Here is a 17445-nt window from a genome sequence, read left to right on the forward strand (position 1 = left end):
TTCAATAGAAGGCTGACTTGTTCCAGAGAGCTAAACGCCATGAAATAGGCTAGTTTATTTGTTTAAAGCTGGACTTTTTGTGTGTGTCTGTAAGACCTAAGAGTTCGTAGGGTTTCAAGGTTGCATGAGAAGCATTCTGCGGAACAGATTACGAGTGCATTATGTTGGAGAGAGAATCAGGGTAGGAGTGGAGGAAGGGGAGGAGGAGGTGGTGGAAGAGGAAAGCACTTACCTTAAGAAAATCTGAAAAACAGCCAAAGGAGCAAAACATTTGGAAATGAAGGAAAGTGGAAAAGGAAGCCTTGGAAATAAGATTCACCATGGGGATTGTAAAAGGTAGCGCCATCAAGGCAGCTGTAATAAACATCACAGTTCCTCCTACTCCCCCTATTGTGCGTTTAAAAGAGTAGGAAGCAGAATAAATAAAGGGCAGGATTACATGGCAATTCAAGAAATAACCCTTTATGCAGCTATATAGAAGAGCCATCCCACTTCTTGAGGGGGAACTAATTCTTCCTCCCCCAACTGCGTATCACACCCTGTCCTGGCAAAGGGAAATATTTGTTAATGACAACCAGGAAGTGTCTGATTCAATTTGCATCTCTTGATGACGTTCCTGATAACAATCCTCCAGGACTGTTTACAATAAATATTTTGACAGACTATCTGTTCATTTATATATATATAAAAATTAAGGCTTATTGTACCAGTCAATGAGGAGGAAGTATAATTTATGAATCCCATGTTGGTGCACATATGTTTGCATGAATAGGAAAATTAAATACTTCCACAGAGATGAAAAGCATTCTGGTGTAGGAAACAAAGTAATTCGCGCAGTAAAACCCAACCTCTTCAAAGTTCAATTGTTTCTTTCCACAAAAGCATGAAAAATGAAAACCATGCTGAATAATGCATGGGTAATGTTTAAATAACACCAGAAATACAACCACAAAACATCCTGTCTGATGTGAGTAATTTTGCATTGCCACATTTAAAACAAACAGGTTAGCCGTAACTTTCAGGAAAACAATTGTGATCTAGTAAAGACTATTGACAGACCCATACTTAATCCAACATATATAGATGTCCCTAAAAGGACTTCCCAGTGGAACAAGGGAAATGCTTCTCAGCAAGAAAAATCCCAATATCTGAAGGCTCTAGAGCCTATAGAGATTTTTCCTTCATATAAAATAATATAGAAATTGGTATAGCTGAGTTGAAGAGGCTGAATAAGTTATTTGGGGGGACACACTGCAACAATGCTCCAGCACTTGACTTCCTATTGTTTTCTGGGCACAATTCAATAAGATAAACATTTATTGCATGTCGCTGCAGGACATTTCAAAATAATACTTTTAAAATGTCTACCAACACAAACATGAGCGAATGCTTTCTTCTGAAGTTAGAACAAAGTGGATGGGTTGTGAACTGGTGGTGGTGGGTATTATTACCCCATTAACATGGATGGATCACTCCCCGTGAAGTTTGGATGTGCTGCATCTAACTTCCCCTGAAAGGGTGCAGTCCCATTAAGATGGATTGCCTCTCTACATGGGACAGCCCTAGTGCAGAGCACTGCTGACTGGTTACATGGGGCAGCAAGTTGGGATTGTATAGTACTGCCTAATTCAAAGGTGCTAGAACTGATGTACAAGGTCCTATATGGCCTGGGACATGAGCACTTGAAGGAACACCTCCCCTGATATCATCTGGCCCTTGATTTAAGATTTGCAAGGAGGTGCCCTGCTTGTGGTGCCATCAATGGGTGAACCCATAGAGTGGCAGCATAAGGCAGAGACTTTATGGTGGTGGCTCTCCAGCCACGGAACTCCTTTCTGAATCTGGTTGTCTCACACACTGCTAATGCTCAGGCATAAACTTAAAATGAACTTATTTTGCCAGGCTTTCGTTCACTGCATTGGCGTTTTAAAGGCTGTTCCTGTTTTGATGATAATCTCAATTACTGCTTTATGATATTTGTATCGTGTTTTAAGACCGTTGCTATCAGCTCTGGGATTCAGTTGGAGGAAGGGTGGGGTCTAAGAACAGTAAATAAATGATGACTTGCTGCAATGGCAGGACTAGCTCTGTCCCAATTGAAACCTAGTTTAATATCTGATTGTAGTTAAGGATGTTAAAGGATTCAGTCAGGGGGGCCACTAGGGGGCGTATCAGAAGATGGCTGACAATAACATCTCTCCGACCCACACGAGGTAATTTGGAGGCTATGATGGGAGTAATTAGCCTCCCTACCCCCCCCAGGATGGTGGGGGGGACTGCCTTGCCTGTTGTGCCCTATACCACCCCCGAATTTGTGGGGATGGGGGCACTAGGCACAAAGCCCTCCTGTGGGATTCCGGTGCTCCCTGATCCGCGCCACTAGCTGCAAGAACTTCAAAAGAAACAATTTGGATGAAGGAATGCACATATTTCAAGGAAGGAGGGGGAGTAAAGACTGCTAACAGAAGAGATGTCTGATAAAACAAGACAAGATTAAATCATGAGAAGATACGCCAAGACACGGTATGGCAAATGACTGATGGGGGAGGGGGGAAAAAACTTTCCTTTCTTTCCTTATGTGATTAAACAAGAATCCCCTCCCCTCACGAGTCAGAAATGTCGTTTTAAGGACTTAAGCTGTGGATTTAAGGCTGTGTGGAGATAAACTTTCGAACCAAAGCATGTTTTAAGAAGAGCGTGGAATGTATAAGAGCTTTGGAATGACGCAGTTAAAAATGCCGTCGCCATATTGGGGAGTTCTGTCGGAGGACTTGAGTCTGGGAGGAGAAATAGAGAAATAGAGCTGTTTTTATATTATGGGTGAAACTCCTCAGAGGGAACTTAAGAGTGACAGTTTTGCGAGATTAATGATGGAAAGAGCGATGTTATCTATGAAGGCGATGATATATGGAAACCATCTTGATTTGAGGATTGGAAGAACGGAAAAATTCACACAGGATTATTATTGGTGTTTATCGGCTTAAGGAGACTATCAGAAGAGATCATAAAGAAAAAAAGAGAAAATATATGAACAAGATGTGATGTGGAAACAGCAAGATAAGACTGGATAATGAACTCTGTTTGGACTGATTTGGATTGATTTAGACATTAATGCAGTAGCAAGAAGATGATCAGAATCCCCCTTCGGATCTTGAAATATGGGTCCCCCCAACAACAAAAATTTAAAATTCGGCTTTGTAATTCGGTATTTATGTGATGTGATTTAATTTGATTTGATTGGCCGGTTAATAATTTATTTATTTATTTTTAAAGGATTCAGTCAGTCCACATTTTGAAGCAAACCAGCCTCATTCACACTTCCCAGACAGACGGGAATTGTTATCCCCCAGGTTTCACAATTTCTTGGCTCAAAAACGATGTGCAAATATTAAAATTCATGTAACCTGTGTATTTTGGGACAAAATGTACATGATTTTGTAATACAGTTGTTGGCTCAAAAAAAGTATCAAAATGTGTATGAAATTTGTATTTTTGGGTAAAATGCAAGTTTAAAAAATAATGTGTTTATTTTTTAAAAAACATGCAGACTAACGATGAAAAAGATGGGACAGACTTTCAAATGATTATACACAAAACAGACACCAATTGAAAATATAGTTAAACATCCATCTCAAAGTATAGCCCCTCTCAGTGCTATTTTTCTAGAAAAAGAGGTGCCGGAATTCACCATGAACACCTCCCTCGTTCTCTTAGAATGGTAATGGCGCCTACCTGAGTTCTGAAGAGTTCTGGCTTTAAAAAAGCCCTGGTTCCTTTATACTGAAAGGAATCTGCTCCTTGCAGCCTTAAAGGCACTTCCTTGTTTTATTTTATTTTATTTTAAAAATCATATTAGTTACCCCATCACAAGTGTATGCCTCATTCACAAAGTTCTAATTTTAGTGGTGCCATTCCAAAAAGATGCAGGGCTACAAATCTGTAGGACCCACTTTCCACATGTTAATTTTAACACTGGAATAGTTCCAAATTTTCTCAGTTCTGAAGTGAAATGGAGCTTATCCAGGGATTCAGATCCAGCTGACATGATGCTGGAGACATGAATGTGTGAAGAACTAATGCAATCACTTGATGAAGAACTCTATCAAAGGCTGTCAGAATTCACATAACATTGGCGACATCAGAGTCAGCATATGACGCCACTTTCTGCAGGACACAAGCTGGTTCAGATCTGAACGGCAACAGCATGTAATGCACAATTTGTAATATATCCCTCCTCTTCCATCTTTGTTCTTTGTTCCTTGTGGTGATAGTTTCTCCAGTCTAATGGAAGAGCTGCCCTCATCAACAGATGGAGTTACAGCGACTTGGAGCCATTACAAAAGTTGAAAATAATTTGTGTCTTATTGCATTCTCACCGCCCAAAGGCAATGCAATATTCAAGTGTCAAAAACAAACTATAAAACAGAAATATTTTTCTTCATTAACAAACCAGATGGTTTCCCCTGCACATGAGTCAGGCATTCACAGCAACTGTTTGACAATGCGTTTACAGCTTGTTTCCAATACTTGCTGCGCTAGGTTAAAGGCTTACACTTAAGGTACCAACAACAACCACCACAGCACACTACAGAACATGTTACTGCTCTGATGTAACATGAATGCACATTAGCTTAAATGTATAGTATCAGGGAGGGACATGGGTGGCGCTATGGGTTAAACCACAGAGCCTAGGACTTGCCAATCAGAAGGTCGACAGTTCGAATCCCTGCAATGGGGTGAGCTCCTGTTGCTCAGTCCCTGCTCCTGCCAACCTAGCAGTTCAAAAGCACCTCAAAGTGCAAGTAGATAAATAGGTACCACTCTGGCGGTAAGGTAAACGGCATTTCCGTGCGCTGCTCTGGTTTGCTAGAAGCAGCTTAGTCATGCTGGCCACATGACTCGGAAGCTGTACACTGGCTCCCTCGGCCAATAAAGCGAGATGAGCGCGGCAACCCCAGAGTCAGTCACGACTGGACCTAATGGTCAGGGGTCCCTTTACCTTTACTATAGTATCAGGGTATTAATTTTTATATCCTTTTGTTATTTATAGAGTATGAGGAACTTCAAATTTCAAAGGGTCAAAGGCATACAGTGGTTTCTAAGATGATCTTTCTAATATTGTTCTATATACAATTTATTTCATCAAATAGTAATTTAGGGCTTCTAGATTCTACTCACCGAACGTTTGTTTTGTGAGAAAGTGTATTGAGTTCTGAGTGATCACAAATGGTATTTAAGGACTCGCTGAAAGAATTATTTTCTGATCAGTTGCTGCGAAGCATTCCTGTGAAGACTCTACTGACTCTGTCTTTCAAAAACGATGAAAGCAGTCAAAAGGTATGATTAACTTCTTAGTCCCTGCAATTTCCTATTGCTCTATTTGCCCTAGATTTTGGAATTGACTTCCTGCCTCACTGCAAAATGCACAGTTGCTCAGCTTGATAAATTGCACAAATTCATTTTTGATCACAGTTATCTTCTATTTACTACATAGCCAGTGAGGTTAATCATATGCTGAGGCAATTCATATTCCACACACATCTATCCTCTTCCTCCCCATGGTACTTTGCATATTTTACACTCCAGGAGATGCTATGTCTGTCGTCTCACAAAAATACTGAGAGGTCATTCCTGGGTGCCAACAGCCTCCTCTGGTTCACATATATGAGTTCTGGACTGCCTACATGGGTTTCCCTGAACCAAGGGAAATAAACAGGCAAAAGATGAGAGTGCATAATAATTAAATCTTCATATGACAGCAAACTTGTAAGAGCCCACAGTAGTAAACAATTCAAAGCACTGGTGCTCTGAGCTCCTGTTGAATCTTTAAAAATGCAAGCCTTCTTCATGCATGACACATGCAAAAGGGGTCCACACAATTAAAAGGGCAGCAGGGCTGTGCTGCTAGCCCCATCACTGACAAAACACAGCTCCCCCCAGCCCCACCATCCACACAAGGAACTATTTAGGGAGAAAGCCAACACATGCAGATTGTACAGGATTCTAGGCCCTGGAGATCTAGATATGCAGGCTTTCCACTTTCAGACGTCCATGCTATGCCTAATGTGTGGATGAGGAGGTGTCGGAAGCTGAAGGGGCAAAAGGGCTTAGTGAGCTGGGACAGTCTGTGGCAGAGAAGCTGAAGCTGCTGAGTGGGAGGAGGGAGGTAAAGAGGCTAGTGAAGAATAACAGGTGTCTCCTCCCCTGTTGCTGCAAGATCCCCTCCCCCTTGTCTCCCAGAACCAGGAAAGGCATGAAAAGGGCAGAGGAGAGATTGGCTGCATGCAGGCGCAGTCTCCAGTTGCTTGGGGAAAGCCCTGGAGAGGAGGAGACATAGACAGCTGTGGGGAGGCAGGGACCTTTAGTCTTGGCAACTGATTTCATGGAGCAGTAGTGGGGGAAATTTTCAGCCCAGGGGCCTCATTTCCTTCTGGGCACTGACCCACTGTTGGGTGTGACCAGAGGCAAACATGGGTGGTGGAACCAATGTAAATGTTTCCTGGTTTCTATGTTCACACAACCATCCATCCAGCAAGCGGCATTATCTGAATCTAAGGACGCATTCCAGGAGGAACTACTCAAAGAGATGCAAAATAAGGGTGATTGAGGGGTGTGGCTTGGGAAGAGAGGATGTGGCTAAGGACAGGGCATGGCCTGGAGAAAGGCTCAAGGCAGAGATACCAAGAGGGCTGCCTTTAGCCTCCAGATCTGAGGTCCCTCAACTCTGCTTTAGAGTGTGTTAAGAACAGGCACCCCACTTCCTCCTAGATCAATTGCGCTACTCCCATGAAAAACCTCTTATCTGGATTGTGTTTATTGGTGATACCATTCTACAGATCCTTCTGGTGTCCCCACGCAGCAGCAGATGGTGGTGAATGAAGGACTTTTAGATAATTCTGTGCTTCTGATTCTATTGGAGAATATACAAAACCGGGGAGCAAATGAAACTTGCGTTCCATACATTCAGGTATGATTGCGTCTTTTCTTCCTGTTCTACATCACATATATTTATCACAAATGTTTGTGTTCCTTTGTCTCCCAGCACCCTTTTCCGTTTGCAAGATTGGCTAACACAGCTTAAAGCATTCAATCTTTTGATAAGTTTGCAAAGACAAGTTATTTTTCCTGCTGTTTCAACACACACTCTCTCACACACATACACACACACACTTTAAACAGAACAGGGCTTGTCAGTGGAGGTGGGATAGTTTTGATGGTCTCAGCCTCAGACCATAAAGAAATGTTATTCACCCATGCACAACGTATAATTCATCCTAAGTGGCAGGTTCTGCTCTGGAGAAGCAGTTGACTGAGCTGCCTTACAAAGTCAATTACTGCTTATTCTCAGGGAGGCGGGGGAGTCTGGGCCAGAAGGGCTGAGATGCCTGCCAAGAAGGCATGGAAGAATTTGCTTTGTGTCAGCCTGCATGACACAGTATCTCATTTGTGGGTAAATATAAATCTAGTAGGCTGTTTTTGTTTTGTTTTTAAAAAGAGGTGCTGTAAAATGTACCTTCCAAAAACAACATTCCTTTTCCCCTAAAACTTACATAAAATCAAGACTGTGTTAAAAGGCAGCCTTTGCACTTCCAAGCAATCTATTTTCATTAAAAGTTCTTTAAGGTAAAGCTACACTGCGTGGCTTATAACCTCATTCCTGTATACCTTCCCTGCTCAGGAAAATGACAGAACATTTCATATATTTCAGTAGATGTTTTGCACAAGTAAAGTCTGAGTAATTAGTTAACGTAAGTATTATTGTCTATGCAAGTGTGAAGAACTGCCAATAAATTAAAGAGAGAGAGAGAGAGAGAAGAAAAACCTCAGACCAATGTGAATAATAGACATTGTTTTATAAGGGCATCAAATCTAGAAAAAAATCCCCAGGAAAAGGGAATGGGGAAAAAAAGGAAAACGGAAAAGGAGAACATCTTGAAATAAATGGTGTACTTATCGCTGAGAAATGAGCCTAGATACGTCTTAAAAAATGTTAAAGCTCAGAATTTACTGCATCATTCATGCAGTTTCATATCTCTCATTTCATGCCACAACAAGGGATTCTGCATACTCCATATGAAATACAGTAAGACTATGATTTTTCCCCCAGCAGCAATAAACTCCACGCATGCATGACAAATCCAAGCACGCAAAAATGTTTAGCATCCCAGTTCAGAGATACTTTGGGGACAAAATCTGATTATGAGTTATATTCCACAATAAATAGGGCTCAGCGTTTCATAAAGCAATTTATAGTTCATAAAAATGACAAAATGTACCTGTCGGATAGAACCCGGAGAGCAGATCTCTGTGCTGCCTGCTGGAAGGAAGGGCAGAGATGTTTATTTTATACTCTGACTTTTAAAACAGGAGCTCAATCAACACTTTAAAAAAAAGCACATGTCACACACATTCCTATCACGTGTCCAAATTTTAAAGTATTAACAAGTAGCAGTAATATGGATATTTCTGATCTACAAGATGTAATACACACTTCGTTAAGTATGCTATAAAGCCCCCAAAATGGTTAAAGCACAGATCTTTCCATCCATACGATTCTATTCAAATGACTTTAAAAAAAACCAAAAACCTTGCAGGAAATAATTCCCTTCCTTCCCACCATCTCATTTACCATTAGTCCCCTTCCATTCTTCTGCAAAACAGACAGCACATATTTGGGACTCTGGAATCATCTGTTGTTAGTTACAGAATTGTACATTTAGCAAACTATGCAAGAACTGCTGCAGGCTTTCTAAGACATCGTTGTGATACACAGTTGGCAAGTTCTGACTGTGCTGCAAAAGCAGATGAATGTTCCATTGATGCTTTACCTCTCAGTCATTGCCTGCTGAAGGTGGTGTTGGTGGGGGAAATCCAGATCTTGCTAGTACGTTAAATTGTGGAGGGGAAAAAATCATAGCCTTACGAATTTAACAGGACGCTCCATTTTTATCAGCAAACTAACTTCCAATTCCGTTATTGTCCATTTGCTGACATGAGTCTCATGGAAAGTACTGACATGGATGGCTTCGTTTTCAGTGACTAACTGAATATACCTAATATTACGATCGTCTTGGCTACAATCTTGGCCTTGGCTTTAATCTCATACATTCTGGATTTCTGCCAACACTCTTTGGAATAAAGAGTTCGTACAAACAACTGTACCATTAAATCATTGGTTATTACTTTACACCCAAAGTTGTGTAACATCTTTATAAATAGAGTAGCCCCTTGCTATATTTATGTACAGTAAGCTTGTGTGCATTCAGTTTTACATGCTTGGCAATTTAGTTTTTTATTTATGGGTGGGGAGAATGGCAAGGGGGTGGGCATCCAGGGGAAAAAAGACTTTGGCAATCCCACCTGCCATTGCACCCAAAGTGTTTTGACTATACACGTTTTTTGTTTTAGGTGCGATCCATGGAATGTAGCCCCCACATAACTTGTGTGCTTACTGGACTACATTTTATTACATTCAAGAAGCACGAGGTGGCACATATGGTTATCCCCCTCCCATTTTATCCTGACCAAGCTGAGTTTTAAGGCTGAGAAGAAGTTTGAATATGGGTCTCTCTGGTGCAAGACTTTGTTGATGGTCTACTTAGGTACAATTTCATTCACAGCACGAAACGATGGTTCTGCATATTGTTAATTCATAATTCTACCTTGCATGTCCCACTATCTCCATGTGAGGGGACTTTAGCAAGTCAGAAACCTTATCTTTGTAGAGAGAAATCCTGGTTACAATCGAAAGTAATGGTTCTTTGTTTTTCAGTGGGACTTCTTCATCTTTCCTGCTTGCCGTGAGTGACATGCTGCATGACCCACCCTGCAATTATTTCATTAATTCTAACACTTTATTTCAGGATTTTTCAAACTGGTGCCACCGCCGGCTGTTGTCCAGTTGGGGCATAACATGGTCTTCTCAGTGGTGGTTCCCAGTTTGTGGAATGCCCTTCCTGGGGAGGTGCATCTGCCTCTTATATCAGCATCATCATCAACAACAAGCTGATATTGGTAGGTCTTTTCAGGACCATTTAACTACAGACCTGAAATGGGTCCAAATAGAACAGTTTCCCCAAATTTGATAAGCAGATCTGCCACATCTCCTCTTCTTCTTTGTATTTATTTGCTCATAAGTAACAAATAATTCTATGACGCTAGTAAATATGCCCCCCCCCCCCAAAGATCTGATAGGGAAATTAAGAAATTATCTACTCTCAGAATGTCTGTTTGAATCTCTAAAAGCTTGTGTCAGGTACAAGTTTTTTGTTCTGGTTCAAATTCCATTACCCTGGAGTAATCTTTGAAATTAACTGGAAGATTATCACATACCTATGTATGATGATAACCAACAGGTGATATAACTATATGTTGAAAGGTGTAAAAATAGCGTGCCCCTAACTCTGCCTTGTGTGCTCCTTTTAAAAAACCAGAGCTCACACAAGGAAGAGAGCAGATGAATCTCTCACATGGGCAAGATGCCAGAAGTGAAGAACTTGGAAAAATTGCTTCAGACTATGTCATGATCATGGAAAGCTCAGATGACATACCATTCAGGAAGGTAGATAGACAATAATATATTATCGCTCCAAAACAAGAGCAGAACAGCCACAGATAACTCCTGACTCCACCCAAATACAACAAAGCCTAGTGTTACTGAGCAAGACTATATTAAGGAACTTTTGCACAGAGCCTATGGCAGCGCAACTAATTTGACAGAAAATTATCAAAGACGATTATCAAATAAAAATTAGGCTGCGTAGAAAAGTAATCTCCTGCCAACTCATTTTCTTACATGTTGCTATACTAATTCTTTTTAACTTGCACAGGTTTTTGGTACAAAGATGCAACACTGAAAAACATACACTCCAGAACTCAAGTTGACTCGAGTTTTTCACTTTGGTAGTGTGTGTACTATGAGTTACTATCATTTGTAATATGTACTTGCTGCGTGCATTAAAAATACATTTTAAACCAAAAAACAGAAGTGTAAGAAAACATCCCTGCAGAAAGTGTGTTGTGGTGCACAGGGTTCTGCCACCAGCACAACTCTTTCCCCTTCGATGCCTGAGCTGCTCTGTCGGCTGTGGGGCTCAGATGTGACAAGTGAGTCACCTAATCCCTGAAAATTATGCTCAGTGTAGATTCATTTTTAAGTTACAAGCTGATTGCTTATTAAAGTATAACTGATGCACTCCCCTCCTCTGTGCCAGTTAATTAGCAGCTTCTGAAAATATTTTGGCCCCTCTAAATGTTACATAAACATCTGTTTTACCATAATCACCCTTGTCAGACAATATTAGTTTATTTGTCAACTTCTTGCTGTGCGTTGATGTTTTATTTATTTAAACGGTGTTAATGCCACTTCTAGAAATTTCATATTGACTATTTCTGTTTTGACAATTTGCCAGTGGACAACTATTTTTTTTTAAAAAAATCAAAGACCTACAGCAAACATTTTTCAGCCTGAAAGCCACATTCCCTCATGCACAGCCTTCCAGGACCTGAATATTTCTGGTGGGTGTGACAAGACACACATGACTCTCCATCCTCCATCTACTTCAATGATAGACTCCAGACAGATAAAACCACTAGAGGGGTCCCAGAGAAGGGTTAATGAGGAGTGTGGCTTGCAGAGAAAGCATGGTCTGCTCAGTGTTCACGGACAGATAGAGGTACCAGGTGGGCTGTATTTGACCGCCAATCTTTAGGTTCCCCAATATCTGCAGGAAAAGTATGTGGAAACAAGCTGGGAAATATATTTTTTCTACAGGGTACAAAATACCATGGTGGCGTTTCTCTTAAAAAACAGGGGGGTGGGGATGCTCTCCTGTTTCTCTGGAGACAGAGTCAGACTGGGTTTGTGGAAGGGCTATAGCTCAGTGGTAGAGCACCAGGTTTGCATAGAGAAGGTCCCAGCATTTCTGGGGAGGGCTGGAACCCCAGAAAGCTGCCACTAGTCAGCATACAGACACTACTGAGCTGGATGTATGAGGTCACTGCCCAAGTTCCAATTTGCTAAGTATTCGTTGCTGCTGTAGCTACCACAGCACAATCTATATCTCCTTCGTGACTATTAAAAACAAAGGGCAACACTGGGTTGTCCAAAAACCAGAACAGCAATGGCACCCTTGCACACATTACAGTGGTACCTCAGGTTACATACGCTTCAGGTTACAGACTCCGCTAACCCAGAAATAGTACCTCAGGTTAAGAACTTTGCTTCAGGATGAGAACAGAAATCGTGCTCCGGCGGCGCGGCAGCAGCAGGAGGCCCCATTAGCTAAAGTAGTGCTTCAGGTTAAGAACAGTTTCAGGTTAAGAACGGACCTCCGGAACGAATTAAGTACCTAACCCGAGATACCACTGTATATTCTAGCAAACGGGATCTGCAACAACATGGCGTACTCCTGTTTGACTGTTTCATTTAGTCTGCCATTTGCTCCTTCATTATATTCCACCCCATTTCCCTTTGCACCTGGTTTTCTGTTTCCGCCACCCGCAGAGTCAGTCAGCACAGCATTCCAGGGCCACTAAGCACATTAAGTCCCCATTGGTTTATCATTCTGGCTTAGTTCCTATCCACCCACCCCCGGGCTTTTTGCACTCTTGCAAACCTTGGGGTCTTCTCCTGTCTCCCCTGTTGTGGCAGGTGATGCTTTTTTAGCTACATAAGCAACAATGCTCACAGATAAGAACCAGAAATTCAGGGAACACCGTGTGTGTGTGTGTGTGTGTGTTGCAAATAAGGAATGTTGAGCCCAGGTATTTGACCTAAAACTGTTCCCTTGAAGCTGTGTTTATAGCTCCTTATCTTTATTTGAAATCAATACAGTTATTTCAGGAAACTTGCTACTGTACACAAAGAAGGGTTGAGATTCTGCTCAAGTGGATTTTAACAATACTGCTGTGATAGAAGCAGGAGAGGGGGAGGGGGGGACCATTGATGGTCGGGAATACAGAGCGAAGAATTTCAGGTGAATTGCTCAGCTTCGATACCTCAGTTGCCATAAATTGTAAGATACAAGATTTTGTCCATCTCTTCCCCCAGCCCTCCATTAGTGGATATAGATTCATTCAGCGCTAGGTCGATTGATTTCCCCTCAGCCTATTAATCACTCTGGAAAAGTTCCAGCTGTACTTCAAGTCCATGAGACAACACAAGTATTCTAACAGCAGTAATAATTTTGTGGTTCTCATTCTCTTCAGATTGCATCTTCTATCTCCAGCTTTTATTGCAACAAATCAGAAGTTGGGGAAATAATCAGCAAATATTTAGGTTTCAGTGACGGTAAAACAAACTGCCGTGAGTTGCAATCTGTTGGTGAAAGGAAATCAAAGGGGAAACTGAATGCCTCCATTGTAATTGGGAGTGAAAAGTGAGCAACTTCAATGTAATTAGAGTACAGCAATGCATGGAAGAAGCTGAAAGGAAGCTGAGGAAGAGATGACCTGTGCCTTACAATGGTCAGAGAAATTTGAAAAAATGCTAATACTGAGGCCAGATACTATGTGCTGCATTAAGCTTTGAATCTGCAGGCATTTAAACCTATGTTACAATTTAACATAACCCGTACGGGCAGGGGTACCTTTACCTTTACCTTTACAATTTAACAACTTTACTAACTCCTTTTTAACAATAAAGAAGAACTATGTGATGGGAGAGGTGTCCACCAGTTATTGATGTAGAGGAGAAAATGGACTGGACCCTAATTATAGGCTGGGATAATTCATAGTTGGGAAGAACAATCAATGTAACCTATTTCTTGTACTTGCTGGGTAGTAAACAGGCTACACTACTGCTGTAACCTGGCCACAACTATGGTAATGGACTTAATGAGCATTTCTCCAGTACGTTCCATATTACAGAATCTGGCTTACAAAGTGGCCTATGATATAAACGATTGACATACAATAAAAGCAAGGGCAGAATGAAACAGCCTCTGCTTAGTCAGTGAATGTGGAAGACAAGTGTTTCAAAAGCTAGGCATTTAAAAAAAAAGGGGGGGGGGAGTAAGTTTAAGAAAAGATGGCCCTGAATGGAAAAATGATAAATGGGAGGAGAAGGTGTCATTGGTGTTTGAAGTGTATGTATGATCAACTTAGTTCATTATAAAAATGATGATATTCCTTTTTATTATTGCATATATTTTATTCTTTAATAATATATGTTGTTGTTGTTGATGATGATGTTTGTTGTGGTGGTGGTGTGTCTCGAGAGACAATGGAGTGCGCCTCGGGGGTGTGTGAAGTCAAACCACTGGGGAATCACAGGGCCTGCTGTGGCTGCAGACACCAGTAATTTGTAACTGCTGCCTCCTCCATTGTTTTTGCTGTGTTAGCAGCACCAAAGTGACCTCCTTGGGGCACAAACCTGGGCAGTGTGTATGGAAGTCCTGGGCTGCCAAGACAATAAGGCCCCCTGCTCAGCCTCACTGATGTGGTCCAAAAGAAAGTGAAACAATACATTTGGCACCAGCTTGGCTGCAGGAGTTGCCAGAAGGAGGTGTACAAGACGCCATCCAACCACCTTGGGGACTGCACACCATTTTTATATAGCGTTTTGCAAGGCAGTGGATAAGAAGAGGAAAAAAATAGGTAGATGATAGACAGACAGACAGACAGACAGAGAGTTTTGATAGCTTGCCTAAAACTTGAGATGGGGGAGGCACATTTAGTTTTGTGCACTGAAGCAGCACTATCCCATACTTTGGACTGAATATGTCCTCAGGTGGTGTCTGCTAATGGAAAGGAGGACATGTTGAAAGAAGGAGGTTCAGTGCAGACTATAGAATCACCAGGGAAGCAGGTCACCTTATGTTCTGCATAACCATTTCTGTGCTTCCACCTTCATAGAATCATAGAATCATACAATCATAGAGTTGGAAGAGACCACAAGGGCCATCGAGTCCAACCCCCTGCCAAGCAGGAAACACCATCAGAGCACTCCTGACACATGGTTGTCAAGCCTCTGCTTAAAGACCTCCAAAGAAGGAGACTCCACCACACTCCTTGGCAGCAAATTCCACTGTCGAACAGCTCTTACTGTCAGGAGTGCCTTTGGGTGTCACCTACCAAACAATGTAATTGCACAAGCAATGCTAAATTCACTGAGCTCACAGAGATGAACGAGCTTGTGTAACAGCAACCCTTCCTGGCGAACCCTCTCTGCGCCTGCCCACATTCCCTTCCCTTTCTAACGCCATCCAAGTGCTTACTTTACATAATTTATGACAAGCATAGAACTCTCAGCGCATCGCTGTGGAATATACACTTGACCTTATCTCTATTAAGCACATTCAAATCAAGTCTCTTTGTGTTGTACACACAGTACTACAGAGCTGGTCTCTGCACCATTTCTTTCAGGCACAGACATACAGCAATACATAGAAGGCGGCTTTTTAAAAATAATGAGCATCTGCTGTAAAGGGCAAAGGCTGCTGAAATCATTAAACGTAATCATTAAACCATCTTCTATTAAAATCTTGTTAGCCAATTTTAGATGCATTACTACTAAGACACTATTAATGAAAACTGTCATAGCTAATCTGGGCTTGGAATGCTGAGATTTAAAATATTTTAGCTTGGGAGTTATATCAGCGTGCCCTTAGGGAAGGCTAAGGTTTAGGTGACAGAGTAACTTTAATGTCCCCTGAAAGGTTTCGACTATATTTTATTAAAACAAGTTAATGGTATTGCTTATGTTAAACATGTCATTTGATGATGATACTAAAGTTTAAAAACTTTTAAGTAGCAGTCATGTGTGCGCATGAACAGGATTGGAAGATGGGCTGACATATGGAGAAGTGGGGGTTAACTGTAGTCCCAGCTCCCTCAAAACACTGCCCCACTGAAGCTGCTATTTAGTCTTGGAGCAAAAATGCTAGCTATAGTCCTACCTGGTATGATTGTTCAAGTGATCTGAATTCATCATAATATTTTAGCACATACTTACTAAGTGTGTGTGTGTGTGAGAGAGAGTGCTACTACTTGAAAAGTACTACAACAAAGTTCTTTTTCTTTCACTCACAGCCAGAGTTCCATTTTGAAGCCATGTCTCTAAAGATGGATTTTGGTTGCTTCTTCAGCTTCTATTTATACAATTTCACAATTTCTTTGGCAGAGGCCAAGAGTACATACCAGGGTGTTGCCGTTTATGAACCTCAGGAGATGTGAGAGGCAAACAGACTGGATGAACTTTGGTTACATATTCCAGACAAGCACAATGGCTCTATTTATTCAGACTAAGCTGCTGAATGCAGATGGATTGGCTCTGTGGGCAATAAATTTTCACAGCCACAAAACCTCAGTGGCAACCAACCTGATCCTGCAGAAGGGTGGGGAAACTGCCTACAAGCCTGAGGTTGTAAAAATAAGTTAGATTATTTTTCCACATATGTAAACTAGTCAGTCAAATTCTTTTAACACTGATTGACATGAATTCCACAACTGGCTTCAGTGGCTTACTTCTTCCCTATAGAGTTCTACTTTCTTTTATAAAATGTTCTATCCTAAAATGATAGGAAGCAAAGTAGAAAGGAGGAAGGAAAGGAAGGAGGGATATTTGCATAATAGTTAGCAATCACTGTTTAATATAATACACCCAAGACTGATTTAAACGGCCCAGTGACCTCTATACTGAAGAACAGAGAATCGAAATATGGATATTTCATGTGTCATTCCACACTTCAGGGGAACCAAGAGGCAATAATCATGACAACTGAACAATCTTAAGTATGATTTTAACATCTTCATGACACAAAGCTTCAGACATTTTCTGAAAGGATGATGGCAGAATTATTGCTCTATGTATTATAAATCAAAGGGAATTGGGTCATTTTAACTTGCAGATTTATGTTAACTACCAAGCGGTCTGCTAATTGTGAGCTCTTCAGATATTGATTGGGGATCAAAAAGGTAAGTTCTTCTCCAAAGTCGGTGGAATTAAATAGGCAAGCAGGAAAAATTTCTATCCCCACATTAGCTCTTCTGATCACTGCCTATAAAATTTTAACTATGATTTTAACTGGATAAATGATGAGGAGCAAAGGAGGAAAATACATTTAGGTAATTAAAATTAAGGATCTATCTAATGTGTGTGGCTAATTAATTACAGCAAGCTTCTTGACACATGATCAGCTCAACTTTGTTCTCCTCTTCCTCCTCCTTCATAGCTTCTTCTCTAACTCTTAAGCTTATTTATTTAACGTAACACATTGAGAGCATTTTCATGCTACCACACAATCTCTGCTCTTGTAGCCATACACTTTCATTGGAAAATTCCATGTTATTGTCTGGGCTTGTTCCCATGGGACATCCTACAGTGCTTTTATTTCTAGGAAGAAAGAGAGGCAGAGGCTATGAGGAAATATCATTTCCTCTTTAGCACTTTAACACTTTAACAAACTGGTTGCCCTCCACTTGTTTTGGATGACAACTCCCATC

At 41.2% G+C, this 17445-nt stretch overlaps 2 protein-coding genes across 8 annotated transcripts in view; one reads left to right on the forward strand and one right to left on the reverse strand.

The window, feature by feature from the left end:
- The window catches only part of AFF3 (ALF transcription elongation factor 3), a 242227-nt gene that overhangs the window by 48176 nt on the left and 176606 nt on the right, over nt 1-17445 (reverse strand). For 6 of the 7 annotated variants that reach the window (XM_079972474.1, XM_079972472.1, XM_079972470.1 and 3 more), the window contains one exon: nt 8277-8317. In XM_079972474.1, the coding sequence (XP_079828600.1) occupies nt 8277-8317 (41 nt within the window). The remainder of the gene's footprint in view (nt 1-8276; nt 8318-17445) is intronic. The other variant, XM_079972471.1, reaches the window with a different exon arrangement.
- Nucleotides 5282-11276, forward strand: LOC307214303 (uncharacterized protein). The gene is made up of 4 exons (XM_079973136.1): nt 5282-5337; nt 9773-10014; nt 10434-10561; nt 10830-11276. The coding sequence occupies exons 1-4, from the start codon at nt 5321-5323 to the stop codon at nt 10854-10856; spliced, it is 414 nt and encodes a 137-aa protein (XP_079829262.1). The 5' UTR covers nt 5282-5320; the 3' UTR covers nt 10857-11276.

This window comes from Podarcis cretensis, assembly GCF_951804945.1.
Source record: "Podarcis cretensis genome assembly, chromosome: 4".
In the NCBI taxonomy this organism is placed as follows: domain Eukaryota; kingdom Metazoa; phylum Chordata; class Lepidosauria; order Squamata; family Lacertidae; genus Podarcis; species Podarcis cretensis.